Genomic DNA, 24,184 nt, shown 5'->3' with positions numbered 1-24,184 from the left:
TAGTTGGATCGCTCCTTAATTTCTTATGTTAATTTATCCTCCAACTGCCTCATAACTTCATTTTCATATGAAAGTATAAGAATAAGAGCATCAAGAAAATTGAAAACATTATTATTAATCACAAAACAGACCATATAGAAGAATTTATTACGTGATTATTATTTATAATGTGATTTATGCCATAGAATGTAAATGCTGCAAATTTTACATTGGGAGAACAAATAGACCGCTGAAAACAAGGATAGGCGAACACCTAAGAAATATTAAAAGAAGTGCCGCTCACTGTCCGCCCACTTCAAGAAGGAACACGGGTGCTCAGTGGAGGGAATAAGGAATTTCTATGGCATTAAACAAGTTAAAAATTACATTAGACATAAAGATATAAATAGCAATATAGCCAGAAAAGAAATGAAATATATTTATCATTTTAATACCCTTTCCCCTGGGGGACTAAATCTCGATTTTGAGATCAAGTGGTTTTTATAAATTTTGACTGGTTTTATATAAAGTATTTTATATTATTATGTATTTTATATCATTTCGATTGCCCCTTATATATTTGTGATTCTTTTATTTTGAGTATGACCCAGAGTTTTTAACTCCATTTAGAGTCTTGTGTTTAATATGACGGACTTTTGGACTTCTTACAGATGGTTCTCTACCACTTCCTGTTTGAGGAAGATGATTTAAGAGACACAGCGTTTACAAGCGGAACCTGTTTGAACGGGACACAGGGAGGAATACAAGATGCGGGACTTCTGGATCACCACGTGGTGGACCAAACTAAATTAAGGGAGGATTGTGGGTCACTGTGTACCAGGATCCTGTATTTACCATCTATCACAGATCCTCTCCTCCTTTTTTTGGGTAGGGTCCTGTGAAGCATTTGTTGTGTATTTGATGTGTTTGGAATAAAAAGTTTTTTTACTACAAACCTATATCCTTTCCATTTTGGGGGAAACTCTCTACAGTGGAGCGCATCCATTCGAATTAGGAGATAATTTTGAATACAAGTACCTGTTAAATTCTCTATTTCATCAATCAATCCGTGAGTGGAATGGTGTGCGGGCAACCCCGTTATTCATCTGTGATGGAATAATCTGCACTGAGAGTCAAATTTCCTCTATATGCACATAATTCATTTTCAAAGTGTGAGTTATATGTAAAGGGATCTCCCCGAAATCACTCCAGGATGTTATTGGAATTCTAGAATTATATGGTTCATATAAAATACATGTAAGAAATAGTAAACTGGATTACACTATTTTGCATTTTTTTCCTTTTCTTTCCATGTATGAACTCTGATCCAAGGGTGAATAGAGAAGACACATGTATTAGGGAAGTATACCCTTTTTTCAACAAGCGCCAATACACCCAAAATATTGTGTTGTATATGAATAATAAAAAAAACATGATGCAACTTATAATATTTCCAACGAGTAAAGAGCCCTACTGATGACGAAGGCATATTATTAATTCACCTGGCACCTGAAAGGTTTTATCACCAGTAATTACTCTAGGAAACCTTTTGAACAAGATTTTTGTTTTTTTATCATCTCTTAAGTTGGGTAGACACTAGCCACACTGATCAGCCGACTGCCCATATACTTGCTGTAGAGGCTGTCGGTGATTAACAGCTGAACTAGGTGGGCACATGTAAATGCCCGCCCAGTTGTGACGTCAATCACGATGCATGTATGCACTTACCAATTGTCAGATAGGACGACGGATCCACCTATATTGTATATGTGTGTGTGTGACTGCAATGCCTGAATTTACAGTTGAGATACATATTTGCAATTTACAATTAATATGAACATTGTTGATACTTATGACTAACTAAATTACAACATGATATAGTATTATAGTATAGGTGAATAACAAACATTGGGGGTGATTCAATTCAGTGCGATGCTGAATAGCCCCAGGAGTTAGCTTCCCGGGGCTATTCAATTCACAGCGCTGTTTGGTCAGACTGAAGGATTTCTTCTCGCACCCCCCTGGAGATGCGAGGAGAAATTCGACTAAAGTGCAGGCTCCGCGGCTGTTTTACTGCCTAGCGTGGCGATGACAGCAGCGCGGCCAGCACCTTAGTCGGTTAATGCCGGTTCTCGCAACGAAACACCCAGGTTAAGTGGCAAAAACCGTCATTCTCCGACTTAACCAATTGCCGACTAAGCAAACAGTGCGGAGCTATTCAGCATCGCGCTGAAATGAATCGCCCCCTTTGTTGTGTTCAAGTTTGAAGTTCGTGATCACCTTTCGCATGGAAAACCGTTAAAATACTATACAATATGGCCACTTAAAATAGAACAATCTTTAAGCTCTCTGCTCGAATTTAGCTGAAATGTTTTTAGTCTAAATTTTCTGAATTTATAGCAAACTTTTGTATTTCTCGAGTCAATTTGATGACAAATCTATTTGAGAACCACTGTTAAACAAATTCATAATCTATAATAGGAAACCTTGTCGTAAATGGTTCAATTAATACTTTAGGACGGGTAGTACTCAGAGAGTACTCAGATTCACAATAAATAATATATCAGATAGAAACTAGGAACAAACACAAATGATAACAAAGTGGCATGTACAGTATGCAGTCACACAACAGGAGCCGTTCTCCTTTGTCTCCATCAGCAGACTGTTGTGGGAATCATCTGCAAATTCTCAGCTGCCGGTTTTGTGATTTCTATACAGTGCAATATTTTGTATACAGTGTAAGCACAAGTTTATGTGGGGATGTAGTTGGCATCCCGGCGGTCTACGGTGGCAGCTAGAAGGGAGCTGAGTCTGGGTACTTGAATTAAGTCATTATTTTTTCTATTTGTAATAAAGATGAGCAGTTTGGTTTTGTCTCTGATATTCTCACCAAGTTCAGATCTAAAAAGAGGTAAAGCGTCATCTTTCACGGGCATCTCGGCACAAATGTCCATGAAAGATGACGTTTTGCCTCATTCTGAGGTCCAAACTTGGCAGGAAGATCCGAGCCTTAACCGAACCGCTCATCTCTAATTTTGTATAGCAGTGTACCTTAACTCAAATAGGGTTTTGTTGGAAGAAGGGAGGGGGCTTAGGTCCTCGTAGCAGTGATTTATGTCCATGTTCTCTGCTAGACACAGATTACTTGGGTGTTCTAGGTAATAATCAAACACTATGAGCCCCCAGAATTACAGAATTCTGGTGATCAGAGCAAAATAGAGAGTAAAAGGAGTTCTTGTCAGTTGGATTCACCATACAATACAGGGGTTATCTTTTCCTGCCTGTGATACCCTTATAACATTAACACTAAAGCTGTGTGAGTGTTACAGATGCAGTGCTGCTAGTGAGTGGTAATCGTGTCTTCCAAGACCTGAATGTGTTATTATATAATGAGAGAGCTCCATTTACTTTCTGCAGTGAACACTGTTTTCAGAATTCAGGGCAGATAAGAAAGCAGTGCTGTATCACCCCGTAATAACAGGATTCAGATGGCAGCATTGGCATCTTACAGTAGAGCGTTTGGTAGGTACATCATTGTATCACTCCAGATATGTATTTGCATGTTGCACCTTCATACTTAACTAGAGAGAGCTGGGCCCGTAAACAGAATTTTGATGGAGCTCTCTACACACCATCATAAGGTCATATCTGTGACGATGTGTACACTATTCAGTATCCTGTAGTGCTGGGTGCTCACTGCATTACTAGCAATCTGGTACATTTGTCTGATTTATATATACAGTAATCATCCTTATTATTTTCCAAAATATTGGCATATTGGAGGCCAGATGAGAACCTTGTCTCTGCTGCACCAGGGATGGTGCCACCTCGTGTTCTCGTGTGACAAATGACCCACATTATATAATTACCCCCAAATATGGCTCAGAATTACATGGTTATCATCACATATGGTTCAGCATACATTTTGATAGATTCCCAAGTTTATTGGGCATAAAGTTTGTAAGTTTTTTATATATTCTCTAAGATCACTGCTGTGCATTAAATCTGTGGGCACAATGCATGTGATCAGGGTTGTTCATAATGCGGTTCATGTAGAGTTGGACGTACGCCTGTTTTAATTCTGTGAAATTTTTTGCATTTACGTACTTAGCATGGGGATGTAGTCAGCATCTCAGCTGACGAGATGCCGACGGGCTAAATACGACACCAAAATCGCGACAGCAGTCAGGATCCTGGCTCCAGAATACTGACTGTCGGCATTCCGAAGGTAAGTATCAGGTGTTAGGGTTAGGCACTAAGGGGGGAGGGTTAGGTTTAGGGTGCGGGGAGAGGGTTAGCCAGGGACACCGAGAGCCGTGCCGGGCCCAGGGGGGAAAGGGAGCGGCAATAGCCAGTGGGGGGCCTGATCAGTGTGATCGCTCTCCCCACAGGTATTGGAGACTGCTGCGGCTGCTGCTAAGCAACCGCTAGCAGTCTCCCAGCGCAGCCCAGCACACAGCAGCTTGTGCTGGGCTGCTTTGATGTAAGAGGGAGGGTGGGTGTCGGACAGGGGCCCCCGACGGGCCCCTCCAGCAAGCCAGGGCACGGATAATTAGAACCCGCTCCCCAGCCTCTCGGCGCCCCTGGAGTTAGCATACTGACGAACAAGTGTTGGTATGTTAACCTTGTCGGGATCCCGGCGTCGGGATTCTGACCACCAGGATCCCGACTGCCGTCAACTCATACCCAACCCCTTAGCATGTACACCTTGAAATCATGCACTTTCCTATACCGCCTTTGTAACAGCTTACACTTATGACTCCTTATGACTGGAAAGATGGAATGGGGGAGGATAATCTATAGCCAGTAATCTATCTCCTGTGGATTCTGGAATACTGGTAGAACCATACACAATAATGATGATGATGATGACATTCAGTAGCACTAGCTATCTACTTCTGAATGACTGAAATCTACAGCTGATAGTAGTTAATTAGCGTACTGGAAGTCACAGCTGTCTATATCACATTAGTTAATGATATATCCATTTATATTGTGTCAGGAAAGAAGATTTGATTTTAATGTAATTAAATTTGTATTTTGTATTTTTGTTTGTACTTAGTTATGTTTTATATTGAAAATGGATATTTTGCATTTATAAAGAACTGTCAAGAAACTTTTTTGTCTTGTGTATGCAACACTTAATGTCATTATTAGATCGCACAAATAGGGATAATGCAAAAGACGCAATTGCTACTAATGCTGTCAGACCACATATCTACGTTTTAACTACTCTATTGTGGAGTGTAAGCACACACAATTGTTACTCCTGGCGTAAACCTGGTGCATATGCCAGTGATCTACAGCTTGGTGCATCGTGATACGCGTACAACTGAATATATTCATTTAAGGATGCTTTTTAATCCATGCTTCCTTTTCTGCTTTGCTTTGGGATGCAAATTACTGCACACAGACAAAAGAGAAAGTATTGGGGTGCGATATTCTTTTTAAATATGGACATTATTTAAGATCCTATGCTTGGCACACACAACATAGCTGATATTTACAGTTCAGCTAAGCAGCTGTTGTCTGAAATGTAAAAACAGCTGTGCTGTATAGAATATTATAGAATATTAAGTTAATTAATAACCAAATGTATTTGTTCTCCTTTAATAATTTGTTTCTGCTCAAATTTTGCTGCACTCATTTATCTAAGGCGTTAGGGTTTATTCTAAATAGGGAAGATCTAGAAATAAAACCCAATTAACTGAACGGGTGCAATTAGCCCCGCTTATCTGGGTTTCTTTTCGGGTCTTTGCAGCTATCGGGGGAAACCTGCAAGTTTATGCACAGGTCTGTGTGCTTATCACGGATCCTGTATGTTTACGCCCGATAACCCATGTTAACGCACATGTTTAACTATTGGGTGAATGCAGGAGGCTGCTCAAATACCTTCATGCGTTAAAGCCTGAGGCTACCTACCGTGTTTCCCCGATAATAAGACCTACCCTGAAAATAAGCCCTACCCTTACTTTTGTAGCCCGGTCTAAAATAAGCCCTACCCCGAAAATAAGACCTACCTTTTTTTCTTTTTGAGCTGGGAACGCTGCAGAGACCAGCGTTCCCAGTCATGCAGTGCGCGGGTGACGTCATGACGTCACCCGCGCGCTGAGGATTCTGTGCGGCCGCGCCTGCTGGATCATATTAGATCCAGTCAGCGCGCAAGTGAGAGGGACATCCCGGACGGTGGTGACTCAGGTAAGTACCGTACTTGCACTGCAATAAAGGGACTTGCATAAAGGACACTGCTACAGGGGGGGGGGGCTGCATAAGGGGCACTGCTACACAAGGGAGGCTGCATAAGGGGCACTGCTACAGGGGGGGGGGGTCTGCATAAGGGGCACTGCTACACAAGGGAGGCTGCATAAGGGGCACTGCTACAGGGGGGGGCCTGCATAAGGGGCACTGCTACAGGGGGGCCTGCATAAGGGGCACTGCTACAGGGGGGCCTGCATAAGGGGCACTGCTGTCAATGTTAGTTAAAATAAGACCTACCCCGAAAATAAGCCCTATGGTGTTTTTTGGAACCCAAAAAAAAATAAGACAGTGTCTTATTATTGGGGAAACACGGTACCGTAATTGAATTCCCTGCATAGTGTTGCACAACATAGATAGTGCATCATTATTAACAGTAGGTACAAGGTAAGGTAAACCCCTAAAATACAGTCATGTTCTGGCAAGTTAATAAATAGCTAAATACAATTTCAGGGATGCCGGGCACCGCGAGCGGACAGCTGCAGGGGGGCAGGGTTAGGTTTAGGGCACCTGGGGGGGACTTAGGGTTAGGCACCCCCCAGGAGGGTTAGGGTTAGGCTAGGGGGAGGGAGGGTTAGGGTAAGGCACCCCCGGGGGGGACTTAGGGTTAGGCACCACCCCGGGGGACTTAGGTTTAGGCAGAGGAGAAGGGGGGGGTTAGGGTTAGGCACTTAGAGGGGGGATTAGGGTTAGGCACTTGGGGGGCAGGTTAGGGTTAGGCACCCCTAAGGAGGGTTAGGGTTAGGGGGTTAGGTTAGTTTATACTTACCTTAGCGACGATCGGGATTTCCAGCACTATCGAGCTTCCGCTGCCGGGAACTCTGCTTTTGTCGGCCAGGCGCTGCCGGGAATCGAACCGATTCCATTAGAATTCTTTAGTAATCCTTTGTCTGTTTTTTTTTTATATTGTGTGATTTGTATGAATATAACACCAGCATAGGTCTGTAGAATTATAATTGGGATTCAAATAGTTTTTTGAGTCTCTGCATAAATAAATGATGATGATGATGATTTTTATTAGTCACTATTTGATGTTGACCTACAGCCATTCAATCTTGCAGTAGCTGAAATGTGTAAAAGAAGTAATAACTATTTGGCCCAGACTCGCTAGTGTTTATTACAGAGCTGCAACTCTAGAACTTGAACAAAACAAGACAAGTAGTTTATAATAGAATATGATGAATTCTAATAATAAAAGATGGATAATAAATGTGATAAGACTCTAAAGGGCCTGTTTATCAAAGTAATTGTCAAACCGTAGAAAGATATTGCCTGCTTTGCGAATAACAGGGTACGCAGCAGCAGCAGCATTAAAGAGCTATTTTACAAGCTCCGAAAGCTGTGCCTGACCTTTAACAGAGTCCTGCCGATAAATTGCGCTGAAAACACATTCCAAATCACAACCGTATGCAGCAACAAGTAATGTTCATTTTCTTTGCTACGCTGCAAATTTTGGTGAATACAGATATGCCCAGCGAAATCCTTGCCTGTGGTGCAGCGAATCGCGCCATGCATGGGTTTGAGATGGACTCCCGTGATCAGAGACGAGTGTTTGCGTCTCCATATGAATGAATGGGAGACGCACTCCTTCGATCGGAGACGCGTATTCGCTTCTCCATACTATTGAATGAAGACGCATTCCTGCGTTCGGGACGCGGCATAGCGTATCGTGGCGCATAGTGCGATGCAAACACATTTGTGGCGCGATCAGCCACAATGAACTTGGCTGTAGGTCCCTAAGGTTTAATTGATAAAATGGCACAAAGAGCAACAACGTGCTGTAATCCTCATCAGCCAATCAGATTTAAACTCTTACAGTTAAACTAATAAAAGCAGGCATCTGATTGGTTGGTATTGGTTATATTGATTCAAATATTTTGATAAATCCTTTTAGTCTAATCTGCATTTTCATGCATCCAAGATTTAAATAAAGACACCTCATCATAAAACCAATGGTTGGCAACAGGCGGCACACAGCAAACCCTTACTTCCAGCCCCCTGTAGTCTCCTGCTGATCTATCATCCTGTCACCTCTTTTGCACAATGCACAGAAGTCACGACAGGTATTGAAATTTTGGATTTGTTCATGTTATTTATACTATTTAACAAACCGTTTTTAGAATCTTCTGTTACATAGCTTAAACATGTGACATCATAACGTTTAATTGCACTCCTGACATTTGAAGTGTATTGCTCAGGACGGTGTAGTTATATGGCTCTGAAAGATAACATTTTAAAAAATAATGTCAGTCCATCTGTCCATAAGTTCATTCATTATACTGTATGTGAATGGATAGTGCCATATTAGTGGTCTGTGTAGGGAGTTCTCAAGCAGGAGTGCAGTGTGCTCTCCTTCCTCCCTCTGCAGGCAGGATGGATCTAGCTGTGTAAGGCAAGAAAATATGGGGAAGGTGTGATCGGCATGTGAGGTGCGCTGCCTCTTTTGTAACATGGTTCTCTGCTAATGTAAAGTGCGTTGAGCCCTATTGGAGAAAAGCACTATAAAAATAAGTAAATATTATTATTATTATTAACAGAACAGTATTTTGTGATTTAAAAAATGCATATGAATTTAAATTTTGAACACAATGGGCAAAATTTACTAAGCGGCGGTTTGACGGCGGTTTCTACTCTAAACCCCGGGGTTTGGTGGCGGTTTTGCAGCGGTGTCTAAATGACAGCGCTGTTCTATTCTATTCTAAAATATGTTTTGATGGCAGTTTTGCAGCGGTTTTGGCCTTAGTAAATCTGCAAATAGCAAAACCGCCGCCAAACCAGTCAAAACACATTTTAGAATAGTATAGAACAGGGCTGTCATTTAGAAACCACTGCAAAACCGCCACCAAACCCCGGTGTTTAGAATAGAATAGAAACCACCACCAAACCGCTGGGGTTTAGAATAGAAACCGCCACCAAACCGCCGCTTACTAAATTTTGCCCAATGAAACAGAATGTTCTATTTGCATAAATCACAGTATTCCAAATGATATTAGTTGGTTAGAAAAATAACTGTGTCCCAAGAGAGAACAGAATTGTGAATGAAGTCTCTCTCTACCGCTTCCTTTTCTGAAAAGGTCATAATTATAATTTTTTGCCTGAAGGTCAAGTCAAACACAAGTGAACTCTCATTCTGGGAAATCATCTGAGGACAACATAATTGCTAAATGCTGTGGGAGCAATAATATCTTGTGTTGTCAGAACACTTGCTAGGATACAAACGCTTTTGAACCCGCATCAGAAGGTTAATCATAAAAGCATGTATTTCTGTATAGTTTATTTTTGTAGTGAAACCGAAAACTAGAGTTTTTGTCTATATAACTTTTTAATTTATAGAAATCTTAGTATTCCAGTATGTGCATTGATTGGGTCCCTTAAAAATGTTTGCAAAAGCACAAAACATTTCTATTGATTCTAATTTACTAGTTAAATAAAATGTACTAATTCTCCGTCTACAAACACTACAACGACTGTACAAACACATCCCAATGTTTGGAAATACCATCGGAAACCAGTCTGAGACTACTTTTGAAACTAAAATGCAAATGATGTAAACAGCGGAATGATCACTTTAAATTCCTGCCCACTCCCACTTTTGGTCTGACCTCCTTGTATCTGTTTGAATGGTTTTACTACAGTGATCGAAGTGCGCAAGGAAGGCGCAAAAGGCATCCCATAGATAGTATGATCCTAATAACCAGGACCTCCATTGTTAGGGAAATCTGTGTAGTTCACCCAAAAACAAGGAGTGTCTCCTTGTATCTGTTTCAGCTATCTCATTCTGTAAAACTAGGGGGATATTTATCAAAGCATGAGGAGAGATAAAATTGTGATAGATAAAGCACTAACCAATCAGCTTCTAACTTGCTGTGTTTTAAAAATGACAGTTTGGAGCTGATTGGTTAGTACTTTATGTCTCACAATTTTATCTCTCTCCAAACTTTGATAAATTCCCCCATTAGTCTTGTTCTTGTAAATGGAGGCTAAAAAGGAATGTTCCCAATCCCACCACCACTTCAGCCAACTTCACCAAGACCCTGCCACTAGCTATTTCCCAGGCCTGCCAAATTTGATTACCTGGTGATTGAAGATCATTTCAATTTGGTTATTCATATTGTGCAGGTAGGTAATTCTTTATGTGGATTTTTTGAGAATTTTTTGCCCTCTTTTGGACAGTGGTGGATCAAGAAAGAAGTGAATAACACTTTATTTTTAGACTAAAACGGGTCCAAATAATGATAATCACTTAGTAACAGTACGGGAGGTCGACACTCACTATGTCCACAGTATGTCTGCACCAGAATCCTGACACGGGTGTAATGCTGCTTAGAACATTTGATCATGCAGGTGTTATAATATTCAGGGGCGTCTAACCCTATCACAGGAGGGAAGCAGCAGCCCATCGTGCACTCACCCCCCACTATCCCTCCCATCTGGCATCTCACTTACTATTTGGCGGTCTGGTGGGCTACGGGTAGGAGTGGGGGAGGCTGTGAGGCTACTATGCTCATCTCCAGTACAGTGTGGGCCAGGTTCAAGGTGGAGGGGATGGCCAGGATCCTCCTTCCAACAGGGACAGCTCCGACCAGTTAAGAGGCCAATGAGTCGCGTTGCGCTGATGTTTCTTTATTAAATGTCAGTGAGCACAGCTTTCAGCCGCGTCACAGAGCTAGACGGCAGGGGAATTAGGTGGAATGCCTGAGAAATATAGTGCTGGGAGAACACTGAACTTTAAACATGCCGCTTGCCGACATGTATGAAGTTCTAACACCTGCACGGTTTAAAATGCTCTAACTAGCATTACAGCCGTATCGAGCTCTCGAAGCCGACATTCTCATGACGATATACTCACTGTGGACATAATGAGTGTTGACCTCCTGACCGCATCCCATCCTGTAACCTATTTTACCTGCCAGGTGCTAAAAGCGGGCTGTTTGGCATTACAGTAACATTGTAATTGCTCTCAGACTATTACAATATAAACACTTAGGGGGTCATTCAGACCCGCTCGCGAGCGGCAGTACGCACGCAAGCGGGTCGATGTTCCCCACTGCGCATGCGCACGACGGAGGGAGCTCCGTCGTGCGCATGCGCGAGACCCGGGGAGCGACGGGCTTTCCATCGCTCCGGGTCTCGCACCAAAGGGGGCGTGCTGTCGATGTTGATAGCACGCCCCCTTTGGTGGGTGTGCCGGGGGCGTGTCTGCCAGACGGAGGCGTTCCCATGGGAACGCCTACCGTCTGAAGCCGGCCCCACTGACATCACTAGTGATGTCAGTGGGAGTGATTTTGGCTATGATAGAGCCAAAATCACTCCAGGGCTTGTGGCAGGGAGACCGTACCGCAGGGTCTCCGTCGCAAGTCCGATGGTTGCGATGGTCAAGACCATCGGGACCATCTTTTTGGCCGCTCGCATATGCTGTGGGATGATCAATTGTTTGCAAGTCATCGTGACAACAGCCGCACTTGACGGCAGCCCGAGTTTGCAAATTCGGGCTCGGATGGGCTGCAAGGGGTGCGAGATGCATTGCCGGCATTTTAACACCATGGCATGGCAACTCATACCCTTCGCAAACAATTGGATTGACCCCCATGTACATAGCTATAAAATGTTTATAGACATGTGATCTCAGTATTGTTATGAATATATGTTTCTTCCATATAAAGCGGTAAGTGGCGTTCTGTTGTACACTTGTGAATATTGTTTCTGCTGACTATAAGGGGTCAATCCAGTTAGCCGATAAGGATGCAAGTTGCCGTTGCCACGGCGTTAAAACGCCGGCAACGGCACCTCATCTCTTACCCTTTGCAGCTCGCTCTGAGGGCCTGATTCAGCAAGGCACACACAGGAGAGAACCAACGCACTTGGCCAATGTTTCCGTACTGCGCATGTGCATGCATCGTACTGCGCGTGCGCTAACTGCCCGGTGCGATCTGGTAAGCGTACGCAGACTACATGCATCGTGTAAGGAGACCCTTTCCGATATTGCTTACCAGGAAGTGCCGTTTGTGGGTGGTGACGGGGGGTGGTCGTACGTATGCATGTGTGCCTGTGCGTTGGGACGACATTTTAGGGGCGTCCATAATGAAGCCAGTGTGGTGACGGACGCAGTGATGAGACTCCGTGCACACAGGAAGTTACCAAGATCCTGCGCAAGGTCTGGTCAACCACTATTATGCAAATGAGGTCGATGGTTCTCGATGTTACCGATGTTTACGCTATCTTGTGTACTGATCAGGCTTTGAGTAAAGGGAGATGAGTGGTTTATATGGAGCTGGGTGTCTACATCTTGTGCTGCGGTCTCCGGGCGTATGCATTGATTAGCATATACTCGCAGTGGCTGGGTGCGTGCGTTCCTTGCTGGATCAGGCGTTGGGCCCGAATTGTGTGCAAGTTTGTGCAAGTTCAGTCCTCTGCAAAGTGCATGTGTTGCCACTATGGCTTACACCCGCATGATCAGTGCTGACAATTGGATTGACCCCTGTGGGGGGTATTCAATTAGCCGTGGGGTTTCCACCATGACTAGTTACCGGCAAAAAATCCCCGTGGCGTGGGGAAAGGCTATTCAGGTAAATAGTCTTTGTACCATGCCGAAAAATCGTGATTCGGTCTCGGAAACCCACTGATTTCGCGTAAACGGTGGAATCAATGATTTTTTTTCCCACACGCGAACCCGATTTGATGCTTTTCGCTGACTTTTCCTCACATCTCCATGACCTGCGAGGTTTAGTCCGACTGCGGGGCTCACGCGCGGAGTAATTCCAGGTTTTCACATTTACAGAGACCCAGCTGGAATAATCACTAGAGCACAGGAAGGGTTTAAAACTCCCACACACCTGATGCTCCTTGCTCCTGATGCTGGATAAGTTAGCCAGGCGATAGGTTGGGGGTGGTGATTAGCATCAGGGTGCCAGGACCTGGAGGGTCCACAGACATTAGCACAAGTGCTGAGACATTTACTTTTATGTTGTTTGCTTATTTACTGTTATGTGCCTGTGTGTGTCCAGGCCTAACCTCACGTATGCTAAGGCGGAGCATCTGCTACCATTAAAAGGACACTGCTCTACCAAGTACCTGCCTGTCTGGAGTCCTCATTTCAATACCCCATGTTACAATATATTTCAATGCATAAAACATTCCCCATTAAGTACACATCTATATTTATATATATATATATATATATATATATATATACACAGTATATATATATATATATATTGTGATAGAAGCACTGAAGAAGTCTGGGATGGCATATATGTGTGTCCCAGATTCCTATCATATGTGTTTTAAAAACCCCAGGAAAAGTCTGTTATGCCAAACAGGCCTGAAGTGTCAGCTTTTGGTAAAGGCCGGATAATGGGTCCTAGGGGTGTGGATGTGAGAAGAGAAGGGAGGGCTCCATCCACAGGCCATTCCAGGTGTTGGGCCTTTCAGTCTGAGAGCAGGCTGATTAGTAGTTGCACCTGGAAGTGGCTCGGACAAGCTGTGTTAGGTTTTGGTTCAGTGTCTCACATACCCTGGGGAGAAACAGGCACTGAGGTTTGTTCAGAGACACTGTGTTATTTGAAAGTGCTGTGTTTGTGTTTGTGGCAAGGCAGTAGGCCCTGCCACTTGTAGAGAGGGAATAACCTGTCTAGTTAGTGCCCAGACGGGCTAGGATTTATTTCTATGTTTTGTTTATTTGGTTGTGTATATTGCACAATAAAATTGGTTCCGACCAGCTTGCACGAAAACCCTGGACTGGTGTGCTGTTTCCTGGCTGTGTGTGTAAGGAGGTGTCCATCTACCCCAGGAGAGGGACCCCCTACCCCGACTATATCACAATATATATATATATATATATATATATAAAAATAGTTTGTTTGTATGTTCTCAATAAACTCAAGAATTACTGAACACCGACTTGGAACGGGTTTTCACTGATATGTTCCTTGAGATCCTCTGAGTAACATAGGCTATACACACAAACACACACAAATTCTTTCTCCTCATCAGGAAGCTATTGCTAAGATAACTTACTAGCTTCTTCCAGCAACAGCTCCTTGTGTAATCTGGTTGGGGGAGGGGGGCGGAGCTTGTGACTGACAGGCTCCGGAGGACCCCAGTGCAGGAGAGGACTGAAGGAGAGGGAAGTGGTGACCCACCACATTGCCTGCACGGCTCTAAGCAGGCAGCCTGACTGATCTCACTGACAACCAGCTTAAAGAGTCTCCATCCGCATAATACTTTAATCGTTGATTCAGTATCATTTAATAAAATTAATAATCACTCTGCTACAACGGGCAGGCACTGCTAGTACTGTATGAAACACCTCTCAGGGCTGCTCTGTGAGGGAAGCAAACTACCTAAACCATACCTCCCAACATTCGTCCCTGTTGACTGGAGACTTCCGCGCACCTCTGGCGCGGGCAGCCAAAAAGGAGTCGTGGCCTGTTAGTAAATGGACATGGCCTGATGGCACGCCCCTATTTATATCACTAAGGGGCGTGACCAGCATCTCTGATCCCCAGACTTCCCCCCCGCACTGTGAATAGATGCCGTGCGTATGCACACAGCATCTATTCTCTCTCTGCTTACCCATGTGTGCTCCCCCCAACTTAACCCTCACCGCGGGACACTGGGACAGAAAAACGGGACTGTCCCACTAAATGCGGGACAGTTGGAAGTATGCCTAAACTGCTTTCCTTGAATGACCATGGAAACTACAATATTATAAAGGTGGGTTATCTACAAAAGCTACTAATAACCCTATAATATATACTTGTAATTAGGAGCTTATCAGAGTGGAAGATGTTTGAGGTGAAATTGAACAGTTTATTTTTCCCTTAAACAGTGAATCAGTAGTTCTGTGCACCGCTGTCAATATAAATATACAGGAGACAGATAAGGATTGTGTTATACCACAGGAAACTTTGATATTTATAGACAAGCCGTTACTCTGCAATTTACTGTGATAACTTGGCTAACTGGAGTTCTTTTCATTTGAGTCTATTGATAACATGACGGAGCAACAAGCCAAGTATGCTGAATAGGAAAGCTTGGCAAGAGGGTATTGATTCATTTATTATTTATTACCAGTTATTTATATAGCGCATACATATTCCGCAGCGCTTTACAGAGAGAATATTTGTCCATTCACATCAGTCCCTGCCCCAGTGGAGCTTACAGTCTATATTCCCTACCACATGCTCACACACATACACATTAGGGTTAATTTTTTGTTGGGAGCCAATTAACCTACCAGTATATTTTTGGAGTGTGGGAGGAAACCGGAGTACCCGGAGGAAACCAACGCAAGCACAGGGAGAATATACAAACCCCACACAGTTAGGGCCGTAGTGATTCCCCACATACACCAACTCATCTAGGAGTTCTCTTCATGTATTGAACTGAGCTGTCACCTGGTTATGATGGCTTCCATCATACTCTGTAGTCAGCTCCTAGTTCTCTGATTGGTAGATACCTGCCAGCATTCAGCAAAGTGTCAAGGGGTGGACAATACCCGCTGTTAACCAACCCAGGAATTCTGCATTGCAAAGCAACCACAGATTGGGGACATTGAATGATAAAGACACCAATAATGGTGTGGGGTCTACATTGTTAAGCTACCAGAAGTTGTTTTTGGGGTGGGTGGGAAGAAGGTTCCAGCTATTCACTGTATTGTCACAAGAGATCTGGGGTCTTCATTGCATCACCAGCAGATATTTAGTGAGGTCTATATTGTAAAACCGACCAAATATTTTTTCTTTTAATGCCAACAGAGATTGGCTGGGATGGTAATGTGAAGATTTTCGTAAAGTCATCATAGATTTGAGGTGTCTACATTGTAAGGCAAACCGATAGGGATGTGAATTGTATAGTGTCTCATAGAAAAGGGATGACATGGCTTAAAGCTTAGTGGATTGTATTATTTTCAGCATAGTGGTCATTTAGGAACCGCTACCAAACCCCTGCGGTTTAGAACTCGCCTTCAAACCGCCACCAAACCCCCGGGGTTTAGAACCTGCTGCTTAGTAAATTTTGCCCTTTCTATTGTATTTTTGTTTTGTTTTGTTTCATTTGTGATATATTTTATGTTGTATGATATTTTGATTTTGTTGAATACAGTGGATGTGTTTTTTGTTGATCGAAATAAAAACCTTTAATGCAAGAAAAATTATAATAATTTAGCATGCCTTGAGAACAAACATTTACAACCCCCAATACCTTCCCAGTTACCTTATCTGTAGACACACACTCTTTAATACATATTCATACATGCTGCAGAATTTTATGTAGAAACAAGGGGTCATTTTTTTCTTAGATGTCTTAAGCTCATTGCTTGTGTATTCTAATATAAATAACCAACTTATGTTTCTGTGTGTCTATATTTATATAGGTTATGAAGAATACAGCTCTGCAGAGAGTGACAAGAGAGCAGTATTAGAAGTCAATGTCAATAGTAATGTGCGAGGATTACTTTGGACAAATCAGGACAATTTCACTGAAATTCAAGCTGAACACCCATATCGGAAGAATTGCACTGAGCCTGGTAGGAATTACTCATTCATTATTTATTTTCTTCTGTTTTATTTGTGGTTTTGATGAAAGCCTCCTGTGATATATAGTGTATATAAAACAGGCTAAGTTGGGAATGTTTCAATACTATGGGGCCAATTTATCGCCGAGTTTTACCATGCGCAACGAGTTTTAAAACTCATTGAGTATGATAATGTTGCTGCAGCCAATCAGCTCCTAACTGTCATCTGTTTGAAAAGTGACAGTTGGAGCTGATTTGCTGAAGCATCATTTATCATACGTAACGAGTTTTAAAACTTTTTGTGTATGATAAAACTCAATGTATAAATGGACTATGTATGTAGACGCATGTTACATGTGCAGTATATACAGTAAGTAACAAATGTAAAATCTCTGTCTATGGGGGTATTCAATTAGCCGCGAGGTTTACCCCGTGAAAAATTGCCGGCCAAAATACCTGCGGTGGGGGAAAGGCTATTCAATTAAATAGCCTTTTTCCTGCACCGAAAAATCGTGACTCAAGCGATTTGGTGTTTTTTTCCGTGGACTAGTTTCAGTCTGACTGCAGGGACTCTGCACGGGGTAATCCCCGCTAACTGAATAGCTCCAGCGCGTCAATTAGCTGCCGGGTTTACCCCTGTATATGGCTTCATAATGAAGTGTGTCATTTTGTTCTACATTACTTCACTATGGGGAGGGGCCGGTTGTCGTTTTTTCCCTAATTGGGACAGTGTGCCCACTAAGTGGTGCTACATGAGGAGGGGCATTGCCAAGTTATGTGCATTAAACTTTCCCAGCCATCCACCTTCTTGACACCTACAAACTCCTCAATCATGTGTGCTCCTATTGCTGGTACCTGTGGCATGGAATAGATAATCAGTAGCGGAGCACATCTCCCAACTGTCCTGGAAACTAGATAAATGTCCCTGAAATTGGGACTGCCCCATCTAAATTAGGACATAGGGCCATATTCAATTAGTTTTGCATCCGCGGAAAAGTTTTGCCTGCCGAACTTTCAGCCGACATCGCGTGTTTTGGACGCAAAAAGTTATCGTACGCCTCCCCTATAATCGCTGTATTCAATTTCAAAACAGGCGAAAACGGCAAGCGGCGAATTCAGAACAGGCGGAAAATACTGTCGGAATTGGGGAAATCAGCCTGAACCCCCCAAAAAGATGCACTAACATTGGGGAACAATGTAGATGTGTCCGAATAGCCCTAATAAAACTTTTTGGGGTACTTAAGTTGTTTCAATACCTTCTCACTAGCGTCTTGCACAAGTGGTGAAGAATGGCAGTAAGCAGTATTTTTTGGTGAAAATAAGTAGTTTTGTCAAATTTGGGGTATTTGAAAATGGGTGCTAGCAAATTTTAATGTCTCTAAAAGTGAAGTTTTAGTAAAAGTGAAATTCCTCCTGCATACAAGCACCTGCAATCCCAAAAACACTTGGCCCCTTCTTAGGCCCCCTGAACCTTATTTCCCTAGTTTTTGAAGTTGTCCCCCATTTTTATCATTTTCGCCCCAAATTTAAAAGGCATTTTTTGGGGTGTTCCTGTTTTTTTTCCTTTTTTTGGTGAATTGTCCTTTAGGGGGGTGTACCAAGGGTCTGATTAATTTCCCAACATCCGCACCCCAAAATATAGATTTTGCACTTTTTTTCTCCTGCTATTCTGTGTAGATAAAGTATTGCCTATTTCAGTGCATTCACTTTCCGCATAGACGAAAACGGAATGGAATTGAATACGGAGTAAAAATAAACGCAAATTTATCGCAAAAAAACACGCAAAACGGCTTTTCGCTTCTAATTGAATACAGCCCATAGTTGCTATTTTTATATATATATATATATATATATATATATATATTTTTTTTTTTTTATTATTGGTTAACATAAATATATTTTTGCATCATATTACGTGCTGTGTGTATTGGTTGCTAAATTAGTTGCAATTAGTGTCAGTCTTTAGGATGGTGATTTTATTACTATTTCTCCTTACTTTATATAAGTTCCTCTGACAGTGAAGGCACCTAGGCCTTTCAGCATAGTGAAATTGGGGATTCCAGCTATGAGCACGGAGAAGCAGGGCTTTTATTTCACTATGGAGGGGGAGATCCTATATTTACTGTCTGGTAGGAACAGCAGATTCCATGATTCCTCAATCCTCAGCTCTAGCAGCAACAGGAGCATCCACAATCTCACTACATATTGATTGGCACTGATTGATGTTAAGGCCACTAATACCCTTTTTCCTCCAAAATTCCGGGTCTGACCCAGAGTTGGAACAGGGTTCCTATCCGGATCAGACCCGGAATTTTGCTGGCGCCGACTCGGGATATTCCGAGTCGGTGCCGCTCACACCGGAGTCGGGTCTGCATAGACCCGGCTTTTCCGGCGTCTAAGTGGTCGCTTGGAGATGATGTCATCTCCAAGGGCCACTGAAGCCGGACCAATCTGCCGGCTTGCAGCGCACTCCAGGTCATCGTGACCCAGAGTGCGCTGTTCTCACAGCAGAGTTTCACGGGCTACACCCGTGTTAAACCCTGCCAGTTACCTGGATTGGATTGCCGGGTCACTCGACCCGGCGATCCAACCCTCTCCCCTTTTACACCAGGGAGCTGCCTGGGTTAACCCTTCAATAACCCGGGTTTTAGCTCCGGTGTAAAAGGGGTATGACTATAGTTCTAGTTTTAGACATGGGCATAAAAAGAACTCTGAACATATCAGAACTTTAGAAACGTTTGTCAGTAAATATAAGCATACTAGTCATTTAGGGTTGTCAATAAAAATAAAACTTTACTATAGAAATTTATTGGAAAAACAAATGTGAACAAGTTGGACCAGGCATTTTATTTGTCCTGGTTTTTTTAGGACAGTGGTTCATAAACTCGGTCTTCAGGACCCCACACAGTTCACGTTTTCCAGGTCACCTAGCAGGTGTATTCATTACTCACTGACACAATTAAAATATCCACAGGTGAAGCTAATTATTTCATTTGTGATTCTGTGAGGAGACCTGGAAAACATGCACTGTTTGGGGTGCTGAGGACCGAGTTTGAGTACCTGTTGGACATTACTGTTTGTTTCTCTTTCATTCACTTAATTAATTATCAGTTTTACCAGAATTCATATTCTTTTATGCTCATCTTTTAATAGCGGCAGTATAGTCCTAGTATTGTATATTGTTATTATAGATGCATTTGGAACAAGAAGAAAATAATAATTAATAAAATGAACTCCACCACAATGTAACTCTGTTGTCATGGTTACCCTAACAACAGTCAGATGTACACATAATTTGCAAATATTTACTATATAATTTCTTTTACGTTAAATAATTAGTGAGACTTTCAGTCTTGCTGATTGCAATTTGTGAGGCATATCCTGCAATGCATGGGTAGGTTTTTAATGTTCCCATGCTGCATTTATAATGGAGAACACAGCATACTAATATTGCATTACTCTTTCAGGCAGTTCCCTGGAGGGAGGGTCCAGTGGGACGTTCATTTGCACCTGGCAACACATCATGTCATTAAGAACCACACCCACAGCGTAAAGCTGCAAATCAAGCCATCACAAAATGGGGGGCGGGTTGCCCCATCAAGCCCCCAGTGCAATGGCCCATGAGTTTGGTCTACTTTCCTGGTAGTCCGGGAGAACTCACTGAAATTCATGACAATACGGGATTGTAGGCCACATTAGTTTAACACGTTATAATGTTGCAGAGCAGAGTGGTGAAATTCACAAAGGATATTTATGAAAACAATTGTGATCTGTAACCTATTAAATGTTTGCTTTTATCGTTTTACTGGTACTACAAAATGACAGTAATAAATGTGAGTGGTTGCTATAAATATCAGTATCTTTTTTTCCCAGTTACTAAAATGTCCGTATGTTTATGAAAAATAAAGTGCGACAAGATTGGCGCCAGGGAAGCCCTACGCTGGAGGTCTTGTAGCGCTACAGCTTTATCCTGCTGCTTTTATATTTCAGTGGTATGCATTTATGAAGCATGTGGCACAGACAAACCCTCTTTGGTCGCTGCTTCTATTTGCATCGGTGTGCCTAACTGAAGTCTATGGTTTGTGGAGGAAGATGGTGTTTGCTTAGCAGAGGAAGCTTGCAGCGGCCAGTGGGCAGTACTTGCAGTGTGTGCCCCTTAAGTGTGGAGTAGACACAGCGCCATGTCTAGTTTTAAGGAGCAGTGCAAAACAAGAGTTAATTTTGATACATGAGATCCTAAGATAAATTGGTTAATAAGAGGGCTTACCCTGCTGTGCTGATGGTGCTCCTAGCCATTTCCAATCCCTAAAAGGACTTGACTTGTGGACAAGCCCTGAACTTGGAGCGAGTGGGTGTCATCCTATACTTTTAATATGCACTTTACTGTCAGCATCTGTAGCGGTTGGAGCGGAACAGTAGCAGAGTAGGAGGCATGGCCACATCTCATGGGGACTGCCCTCACCCGGTTCCTTTACTTTACAAAGTCTGCTTCTATGGTTAGAACTGAATGGGAGTTTCCTCCCCAGCTGCTCGGCCATTCTCTACAGTGCAGTTCTGATCGGGAAGGCAGGACAGGGCCCCCAAATGAGGACTATCCAGGTGACATAGGGACAGTTGGGAACTCTGCACCTATGGGTGGATGATCCAAGCGCACTGACTTGAACTCAAAGCATTTATTACTGTACATCCAGAAATCTCCAAGAATGAGTTCTTGTGCAGAAATGTAAGAGAAATGCAAATCCTAAAATGTAAAATAATAGGAAACAGCTGAGTAAAGCTGGTTTGTATAAAGATGTAAAAATATATTGTGGTTTAAAGACAAATATAGTATGTAAGACTGTATGGAATGCAATGTCATGGATTTAGCTTTCATGGGCACTGGCTGTAAAACCACAGCCAAGATACCAATAAAACATCACTGGAATTGATAAATGGCCACAGGATATATGGATGAGCTTTGACATGAGTAATATATATATATAAAGATTCTGTTACATGTACTGTGGTCCTTTGCTTACTCATTTTCCGAACTGTGTTTTTGTTGCAAAAACTCCTTATTTCAGTCATACAGAACATACTGTTTTAGGGCCCATTTAGAGGTGAAAGCAATTGGTACTGAATATGCATAGGAAAACATGCATGCAACAAAATGTGTACTGACCTGCATATCTTACTTAAAACACACCTCAAGATGCCACCATCTTAAAAACAGCATTTACGCCAGGAGTACGAGTGTTATATTTATGCCCCATGATAGAAAAATCTGACATGTGTGCAACGATGAACGATGAAAGATGCGCGTTCCCGTTTGTCAGATAACGATATCTGACATCTGATGTGTTTGCAGTCAGTTTTGGATGATTTCCATTCATTTTAATGCAGTCAAAAATTGTTCAATCGTTTGCAAATCCTTTGCAAATCGTTCAATGAACGATTGAACGATTTGACCAAACGATTTGAATGATTTTGCAAACGATTTGAACGACGAACGATTTTTGACTGCAATAAAATGACTGAAATCGTCTGAAACTGACTACAAACATCAGATGTCAGATATCGTTATCTGACCATCGGCAACGCGCATCATTCATCGTTCATCGTACATGTCAGATATGTCAGATTTTCCTTCACATATGAACGATTGAACGATTTTTTAAATTGTTATCGTTCAGTTCTGAAGAAAAATCTGACCGTGTGTATGCACCATAAGTTGCATTACCCTCTTTGTAGAAAATATAATAATATAAGGAAATGACATATACAAGAGAGAATATTATCAAAATGATCATATCTGTAGTTCACCCTTTTAAAAACTAAATGGAATATTCTTTCCAGCAGTAATCCAAATGAAAACAACAAATATGCAACATGAATAGACCTAATCTCTGAATGCACCTATCTATTTTTTAAGCATATAGCGTGAGACGCCTGACGCGATTCACGTGCAGTACACTGTGTCCTCAATTTTGCATCTTAGTTGACATATAGTGCCTGATTCTGAGGTGGGAGTATAGAGAACAAGAGACAGTGACTTTGTACCTTGGTAAAACCATGTTGCACTGCAGGTGGGGCAGATGTAAAATGTGCAGAGAGATTTAGGGGCCTATGTATTAATAATCGCGGAATTTCCATGATTATTAATGTTCCATAGCGCGACGGATGTTTTCATTTTTAATGAACGTATCCCCGCTATGTACAAAGGGGGACTCGCGGGGACAGTGGTTGCGGTAACAGGCATCATGTAGACGTCTTTCACATTTATGAGAGACTTCTCCGGGGCATGCGCACAGTGTCAGTTTCCGTCACCGTCCGAAGGCTCCAGGAGAGAGATCGGACATTCTCTCTAAAGGCTCCTAAAGGTTTAAAGCAGTTTACACCATCTGAAAATGGTGTAAACTACCAGGGCCAAACTCCGAAAAGCTTTGCTTTTTGGAGTTTAGTACATACTAGGGCTGAGATCATAGCCCCCATTGACAATAACGGGAAATGCGACCTGCAGTGCTAATTAACATTCTGTAGGAGAGTTCTGTATTGTGCTTTTTAGTGGTAGTTAATAATAGTTCAAAACCTTACACAGTAAATTGTTTTATTTTCTTATCTAGTTATCTATTTTACTTATTCATTTATTATTTGTTTTCTTGTTCATTTTTCCTTTTTAGTATCATTATCTAAATCTCACAAGATGTCATTATCATCATTGTGGTTAAACCATTATAGCTTTATGTACTAAATATTACTTGTACTTACTGAGAATACCTGACACTAGGTATTCTGGGAAATGCTTATTTCCGATCGGAACAATAGGTTTTCGGGAGCCCATGCAATTAATATACCATTTGTGACCATTGGCTGTACTTTTATTTATATAATTGTCTGTCTTTTGAAACCATGCACTTTATAATCATTGCAAAGTCACATTGTAAAAAGCCACAAACTAAATAGCGCACGACAGTAATTCTGGCACAGATTCTCTAATTATCTGCAGCATCAATCACCAGGCACTAAATGTCAGCTTTATGATTTCTGGTTTGTGGCACATGCATTATAAATTTAAACAGAGGAAAATACTTAAACGAGAGATAGTACCCACTTCCTGTCTCTTGGGTTTAAATAGGGATTCATTTATATTTGTTCTTTTAAAAGACAAACTAAATCCAGATAAAACTGTGTTTCCAAACACTTTGTCAAACAAGGCTTTTTTTTTTTTGGTGTTTCGGTATTTGCCAGCTATTGTTAAAAGGCCAACATCCGACCTTAAGGTTTTCAAACAATAATTGAAATCCTTATATGCTCTTTTGTTTTCTGGCCCTGTTGCCAAAATACTACTGCATTTGTATTACGAAAAATGGATAGCTTCCAGAGTCAGTCTTTTCACCCAAGAGCCAAAACTTTGATAGCCATTTTGGCTCTTGGATGATTTGTGACTAAAAAATT

The 24,184-nt window shown here is 42.1% G+C and overlaps 1 protein-coding gene across 1 annotated transcript in view; it reads left to right on the top strand.

Moving 5' to 3' along the window:
- The window catches only part of SLC24A3 (solute carrier family 24 member 3), a 489,239-nt gene that overhangs the window by 73,427 nt on the left and 391,628 nt on the right, over positions 1–24,184 (top strand). Inside the window, exon 2 of the mRNA XM_088477346.1 lies at positions 16,610–16,762. Coding sequence (XP_088333472.1) covers positions 16,610–16,762 — 153 coding nt within the window. The remainder of the gene's footprint in view (positions 1–16,609; positions 16,763–24,184) is intronic.

The sequence above is a fragment of the Taudactylus pleione genome, unplaced genomic scaffold, assembly GCF_031769625.1.
Source record: "Taudactylus pleione unplaced genomic scaffold, aTauple2 ptg000201l, whole genome shotgun sequence".
NCBI lineage: Eukaryota > Metazoa > Chordata > Amphibia > Anura > Myobatrachidae > Taudactylus > Taudactylus pleione.
This window is presented reverse-complemented; position numbering and strand designations above follow the sequence as displayed.